At 36.9% G+C, this 8,241-nt stretch overlaps 1 protein-coding gene across 1 annotated transcript in view; it reads right to left on the bottom strand.

Moving 5' to 3' along the window:
• Positions 1 to 8,241, bottom strand: part of dcc (DCC netrin 1 receptor) — a 563,221-nt gene that overhangs the window by 1,517 nt on the left and 553,463 nt on the right. Inside the window, exon 28 of the mRNA XM_062031404.1 lies at positions 1 to 5,789. This exon is cut by the window's left edge and continues 1,517 nt beyond it. Coding sequence (XP_061887388.1) covers positions 5,700 to 5,789 — 90 coding nt within the window. The 3' untranslated portion in view covers positions 1 to 5,699. The remainder of the gene's footprint in view (positions 5,790 to 8,241) is intronic.

Raw genomic sequence — 8,241 nt, 5'->3', positions numbered from 1 at the left:
CTTTCCCGGCAGACTCTCGTTTCTGCATTTTAAAGTTCATGAGAAAAAAATACTCTCGGGTACTGCCGGAACAGCACAACTATCGGTGTGTTTGGCAAAACTCCAAAAAGCCCCCCTGTAAGCGGTGAAGTCAGGCCTTCAAAGTAAAGACACACCAGCAAAATAACATGGTTGCATTGCAATAATCAGTTGGGTCTTCAACTTCCACCTCACCCAATGGAACATTCTTTTCTGCGTGTTTCCCAAATTTTCTGTTCATTTCCTTCATTTTCAAATGCAAATGTTGGCAATTATACAAAGAACACAATGATGTACTACTAACCGATGTGATGTTACATATTTGAAAAGAACATAAATGTTCTTTGAATTGAACACAAAAAACATATTGACGTATAAATAATTGAAACAGTGATTTTTATTGAGTGTCTGTCTTATTGGCATTTTGCTATTGTGACTCATATGTCCCCTGCATAGCAATTTTAAGTCTAAAATCTAGCTGGTATTCAATGAATTAATTAAACAAATATTGTTAGAACAGTTGAATTGTAATATTTGACACCCTATTAACAAAACAACTACTACATGAATTTAAAATTAAATGTAAAGGTAAAAAATAAGCTTTTGGAAATGAGCCGGTCAACCTGACAACACTATAATCATATCCTGGGATAGTCACATGACCGTCACATGACAACCGATCCTACATAATTCCTATACATGACATGTGTCATAAGGTTTATTTCGGGTTCATTTCAGTGACGTTTTTTCAGCCTGTCTGAAGCCTACTAAAGTTGCTTGATCACACCTTCAAACACTTGTTACCATCAAAAATTAAATTAGTTTGCTGTTTGGAAAAAATTACATAAATGTTGATATTTCTACAAATGGTCACTCTTACTGCTTTTCATTAACTCATCCTTTCTAAGAAAGTATCTACTAATGACCCATTAATGATACAGTTCCTTCACACAATTAAAAAGAAAAGGTGAACAAAAGCATCATTCTTTCATTTTCTGGCTTACTTCATGTTTAAAATGTCTCACTTCAAACAAAAATAATATAATCTGCATCCCAACAATGCTAGACAGTCGCCACGTCTCCGTGCACACAATATTGCAGTTAAGTTTGATATTGTAATGTTTGCAATTTCAACATTCCCGTGTTCATGTTCATCAGCATTCAACCAATATTGTTACTACCGTACTTTCCAAACTATAATCCACTACTTTTTTTCCTACGCTTTTACCCTGCAGCTTTTAAAACGGTGCGGCAAACTGATGTATTTTTCATAATGTTTTGTATTCAACAAATAATGTTCATAAAACACCCATACAGACATTGGAATGGTGTGTTTTTGTTTGTGCTATGGCGCCATCTTTTGGACGAGTTTGCTCACTGCGCTCACACACTCACTACGGTATTTCCTTTTGTTTAGTGCTTTGAACCGGAAGTACAAGAGCCGTTCGTCTACTAGTCATCCATAGCGTTTTTACTCATATGTTTTTTTTTATTCATCACTCCAGGCAAGGTTTGTAAGTTTTACAATATAACTAAAACAATTCATACTTACCGGCACTAAACCTTCATATGTTTCATAGTTGTGTTTTCATGCATATTTGTACATGCTATCGTAATGTAATGAAGCTAGCGTCGTTAGCATCGGCTAATATGCCAACACGTTTACACACGTCTGTGTCATTCTTTTTGTATTGTTTCAATTTCAAAAATGTCTCAGTAAATTCACCAAAATGTCACTGTGGCGTTATTGAGTCTGTTTTGCTGAATGCAGAGCTAACTTCCTCAGCTAGTTGGTCCATGACGATGACTACGGTTTTGTTTGATCAGCCGTTTTAGTGCCGTGTTTCAGACACCGTTTGGAAACAATTAAGGTATCTAAATAAACATTTACAAAATCTTTCTGTGTAAATGATTAATTCCATACCATACTGTATATAGCTGCAGCTTACAATAAACTAAATAAATAAATAAATAAACTAAATAAAATTAAAATATTGTTTGACAAACATATTTTTTTCTTCTAAAATCTAGTGAGTGTGGCTTATACTGTATACCAGTGTGCTCTATAGTCCGGAAAATACGGTAATAACTTCATGACGTTACAACACACGTAGTGGAGTTTTCTTTGCTAAAAAGACAACATATTTGTTTTTGTGTTACATTTGGTTGCATCATATGCTGATGGAAAACAGAGCTAGTATTAGGGATGCTCCAATCAATCGGTCACCAATTAGCATCGGCCCGATTTCTGTAATAAGTATTGGTCAATGCAGATTGATGCTTTTCAATTTGTATCACACAAAATTTCCCCTTTCACTGATACTTGATTTACTTTTAGACCCTGGGCTAATAGAGGTGGCGAGCAGCTAACTGTGTATAATCATACAGTGTGAAGCCTAAGTTAATAATCATCACCTCCATTGCAGCAAATAGAAACTAAAATTATTATTATCATCCGGGGACAATTTTTTGCACAAGGCATGTTGATCGCTAAAGTACAGTAAGTATAGTTTTTGCTTTTGTTGAGTTATTGTGTACTATTTACTTTGTTTTGTTCAAACGATTGTATGCAATAAAAGAGAATAATGAAGTAGTTCAAATATTGTGTTGGTATTGTGACACTACTGCCCTGTGTTTTTTTAAATTTATGATTACAATTGTGATATAAATGTGAAAAGTAAAACCAATCAGGGATCTTGAAAATATTAAAGTAAAGTATTGATATTAATATTGGTATTGCCAGTACTGCACCTGAAACTACATGGAGTTAGATCAATACGACCATTTGGGTATGGCCCATCACGAGTACTCTTTTTAACCTCTAAAGGCCTTAGCGGCCACATGCGTGGACAACACCTTTTAGCTTTTATTTCCAAAATTGTGTACACTACTGAATTGGGGTCTTATGCAGACATATGGACACTTATACTGCGATCTGGTGGTGTCAGAAGAGTATAACATACAATGGAATTTGGAAAAAAAAGTGTAAAAATAAAAATTAGCATGTCACTAAACATGAAGTACACGTTTGTGTACTTATGGACTAAGTACATCATATCAAAATATTATTTTTAGTTTTTATTCTAATTAGGGTCCAATAAGCTCAAATAGCAAAGAGAAATAAAAAAAAGCATGTAAACAAACAGCTTGGGCCTTAAGAGGTTAATAGACACATATGATCTGTATATGTTAGGAATGTAACAGTTTTGTAAACACAGCGGTATTACAGTTTCCAAATCTTCTCAATAATGGGAGCGTGGAGCAAAAGCAGGAAGTGAAGTGTGTTCCACTCCGTAGTAGATAGAGGAATTGTTTTTTTTTCAAAATCAGTCCATAACTTTTTAAGTTATATTGCTAACAAACAGACAAACCAACCCTGGCGAAAACATAACCTTTGTGGCGGAGGTAATAAAGCGTCTCGCGTGTTCCAAGCCAAAACAGACTCAGTCAAGGCGAGCCGAGCCGACAGGAAAGCAAGTTCTGCACACCAAACTACTTGATACGCTACCATCACCCGAAAAAGATGAAGCCAGCGAAGCTAAACGTCAATTTGTGAGGTATTTACATTATTAAAAGTTAAAATGTGAGTGAACTTTTCTGAGAAACGGCCTTTTCAAAACTAATATAAAAACATGTCCACTGTAGAGGACACTGCTTCTCAGAAAGAGAGACAGTAGATGATTCTGCACAATTATTTGCACTTAAAAATACTTGTTTGTAGTAATGAATATGATCAGAACATTTTAGCATTATGTTTGTGTTCAATTACAGTAAGTGTGTTTATCGTAAACATTCCTGCCACCTCATTTTACAAACTATGCTATTTTCAAGTCTTTATTTTTTTTTTTGACATATACCACAATAATATTGTACCGCTGCCTTATTACCGTGATAATATTGTACCGTGAGATTTTGATATCGTTGCATCCCTCGTTTAAGTATCGGCGGATCTCATTCATGGATGATTGATATGGGAATCGGCAGCATTAACTCCTATAGGATACATTTTTATCAATAATTGCTTGAAGTTGTTCACAGAATGCTATAAAAATATTAGTGTTGATGAATGCACTCCGAAATATTGAAGTATTTCAAGATATTTATCATTACATGTATTACCTGGTATTGAAGTAGTTTAGAAAATATATCATATTTATTTCTTACGCCACAAATTTAAACAAACTCCACTATCATTTGCCATCCAAGCAGTGAGCATCTGCAATAACACTTCATATGCCACTATTTATGTCTTCATAAGAGTTACTGTATGCCACGAGTAGCACTCTGCATTTTAATAAGCGTAAAATCACCTTGGTTTCAAGGTTTCTCATTTTATCCCGTTGGGTTGAGTTTTTTCTTGCCCTGATGTGGGATCTGAGCCGAGGATGTTGTTGTGGCTTGTGCAGCCCTTTGAGACACTGGTGATTAAGGGCTATATAAATCAACTTTGATTGATTGATTGGGAATTGGCCATTTGGAAAACATGAACTTTTTGAAATGTGTACCATATTATGATCAGTATAACAATATTGTGTGCATGTTAACATATTAAGCACTTTATGCAGACTGCTTGCATTAAAATTCAAGAGAACAAAAGTTCTTTATTTGATCCCTTTTTATGCTGAGCTTTGTTTTCTGTGAGGATGAAAATGTGTTGAAAAAGCACAGAACAAGTGGAAGAATACACTTTGTGGAATATGCATAATGTTGTATTATTGTTTTGCATCAAAAAATGAATTGTACTCAAGGTAAACTGTTGCCATGTGGGCAGTCAAGACCGGCATCGGTCCAATGTGGGTTTGTCTAATTCAAAATAAATATAAATCCATTAAGAACACACCCACCTTAGTAAGTCAATTATATACTGAAAATACACAAAGTAAAAAAATAAACACTTCGCCATCATTGCTCATGTCTTTTTTGAATAAAACCGTAGGTCCAGTCGTCACATAACATCCAGAATCGACCAGGAACTGAAGAAATGCAGGTTTGGAATGTGGCAAGGAAGGTTCCTTAGATGATTTTGGCAACAACACACATCCTTGATCAAGTTTGTCTGGTTTGGTGTTCTATGGTCTGAGTTGGGAGTGGTTTGAAACCACCCCAAGATGAGCGACTGTAGGCAAACGGCCCATGACTGTCGGCCTGAGTTTCATCAACAGGCAAACTAAAAGCCAGAGAAGCAGAAGGTTTTGGTGAAACGCTGGAGGAGGATGTGTATTTCACACCAAATGTACTAGTTTCAAACCATATTCACATTGTGTCAACGGTTTGTTTTAAATAAAAAAAGAAAATAATACTCCCAATGGCAAGGAGGCACAGTCACAGTAATTGAGTTGCGTAGAACTCAGCGGAAGAGAACGTTAATAAATACTACAAAGAAGAGAAACAGGAAAGTTCTTACGATTGGGTCTTTTTTTTCCTCTCATTTCCTTAAGTCATGGTGGTGGGCATTGGATTTCCCTAGTTTTGTTTCTGTTAGAAAAGTCCTGGGGAGAATAAACCCACTTATGAAGCCTCGTACTGTTCCTGGAGTTGTTGATGTGTTTCAATCCAGCGCAGATGGAGGTCCGAGCCCCACAAAGGCATCTTCACACTTAAGAAGCTACGGCTGTTGCCGGAGTCATGGAGGCCTGAAGAACTGTTTGTACTCTGGGGACTGATGGCTTATCAGAAAGGGTTTAGAAGGCAGAGCCAGTAATGGCGTTGAGCTGCTTCATCAGCCCCTCTAAACTAGCCATCTGCTCCGAAAGGTCGTCCTGCTCATACACCTGCAAAACAGAATAAGGAAAACACAATACATAGATGTGAGCGCTTGGTTTTTGGTGCTGTGCAGAAGTCAACACGAGACGACGTTTGGCAGAAAGACAACCAACATTCATTCTGTGTGGTGTGCAACTAACAACATGAGTTGGTAAGAATAACCCTCTGTTGGATTCTCCATACAAACATTACGTTCCACACTTTTGTTTCCCTGAGTTTTACTGTATTTTCCGGACCATTGGCCGCACCGGATTATAAGGCGCACTGCCGATGAATAGTCTATTTTTGATCTGTTTTCATATATTAGGCGCACCGGATTATAGGGCGCATTAAAGGAGTCATATATTGTTTTTTTCTAAATTGAAAACACTTCCTTGTGGTCTACATAACATGTAAAGGTGTTTTTTTTGGTCAAAATGTTGCATAGATTATGTTTTACAGATCATCTTCAAGCCGCTTTCTGACAGTTGCTTCCGGATGCGCCGTTTTGTGGGCAGTCTTATTTATGTGGCTCACCTTCGACAGCGTCTTCTCCCCGTCATCTTTGTTGTAGCGGTGTAGCGTGCAAGGACGGGAGTGGAAGAAATGTCAAAAGATGGAGCTAACTGTTTTAATGACATTCAGACTTTACTTAAATCAATAACGGAACAGCATCTCCTCATCCGGAAACAACCACACCGGACATGTGTCCCATGAAAAAACGTCCGACCGGAACTCTAATAACTAAAGTTCCTTGGGTGAATAATAGAAACTCATTACACAGGTATGTTTTAGCGCTTTCATGGCGAGTTTACTGACAGATATAAGTAAGGACCTTACACTACTTTATATTAGAAATGGCAACAGCAGAGGATGAATGTCCCATAACAAGAAGATAGAGAAACAAAAGAAGTTTATCGACTACGGCGTCGGCGCGGACGCGCGCACTTTTTCAGGATTTATGCAGATTCCAAATACAGATCAGCAGGTACCAGAAGGTAAGAAAAGTTGCTTTTGCCTAATAGTGCGAAACAAAACAACAGATAATATGTCTTACCTTATTCACACACCATAATAATACTCGTATGTTTAATGCGCCGACAATCCGTCAAGCAGTGCGGCTTCATAGCTTACCAAAGTCGTACTAAAACATTTTTAAAGGTTTTTGAGCGCCGTGTGTAATGTTCTATATTTTCAATGGAACATTTAAAATGTTAGTGCTGTTTATTTGAGACCCATCATAGTGCAGCCTACACTTATCGCTTATGTTTGACTGCCATCTATTGGTCACACTTATCATTACACCATGTACCAAATAAAATAGCTTCAAGGTTGGTAAGCAAAACCAGAATTATTCCGTACATTAGGCGCACCGGGTTTTAAGGCGCACTGTCAAGTTTTGAGGGGAAAAAAATGATTTTAAGCGCGCTTTATTGCCCGGAAAATACGGTACTTTCCTTTATGGCATTTTACTTGCTTTGTTTTGTATCCTGCGCAAATGACACAACCAATAGCCATACAATAGTTGGTTTAGCTTTTGAAGCACACGGATGCAACAGGAAGACTTCGGCTCTCGCTTTCCCCGGGGAGAGTGAGAGTAGTTCCTTGTCTAGTTCGTTGTCCATCGATTAAGTACACTTTTTTGACCACATAGGTCTTCAACAGGGGGTCTGTGACTACTAAGTGAGGTTGTGAAATATTTGGGCGTTAAGATCTTCTTTTTTTTTTTTTTAGATTTTTTTTAATTACGATTTTTTTTTATAATACCCTCATATATTTTTTTACAAATGTTAATGTCATGCAAAGGCATGGAACTCCTACCTTGCAGTTTTAAAATAAAAACAATACAAATATTATTGTATTTATGTTAGCATTTATGATAGCTAGTTATTAGCGCTCTAATTAGTTAGCGATTACCGTGCCAGTTGCCAACTATCAATTAGCAGCACTATACTGCTTTATATTATTATTATATAATAACTAGTTGATGTACCTTTAGGACCAGTTTGTGTCAAAACATAATTGTATACAGGATATATAAGTAAGGGGTCCTCGCTCCATCTCTCCATCAATTTGGTGGTCCTTATCCTTGAAAATGTTGAAGTTTTAGAGTGCTATATCGTTACAATATAATCAGTTTATTACATTACAGAAAAAGTTGGTGATTGAAATGCGGGTTCAACGGTTATTAAAATAGACTGAACAAAACGCGCAGTGTCCTATTTAGGATGTAAACAACTTCAAAGAAGTCGGGGCTATGTTTTCGTCAAGGCACATTTGATTGATGTCAATTGTTAAAACTTGGATTGATAAAAGAAACCGAGAGCTAAAGGCTAAGCCTTACAGGAAACGAGTGACAAGCCTGCCACTCAATGTAAACATAGCGCTACTGGAAGTCCTGCCTCTAATAGCACAGGCACCCGTCAATCAAACAAGCTGTTTATTGTGAAAATTATTGTGACCAAAAATATTGTTATTATT

Source organism: Entelurus aequoreus, linkage group LG21 (assembly GCF_033978785.1).
Source record: "Entelurus aequoreus isolate RoL-2023_Sb linkage group LG21, RoL_Eaeq_v1.1, whole genome shotgun sequence".
NCBI classification, from domain to species: Eukaryota; Metazoa; Chordata; class Actinopteri; order Syngnathiformes; family Syngnathidae; genus Entelurus; species Entelurus aequoreus.
The sequence above is the reverse complement of the archived record's forward strand: the minus strand, read 5'-3'. Positions and strand labels throughout refer to the sequence as shown.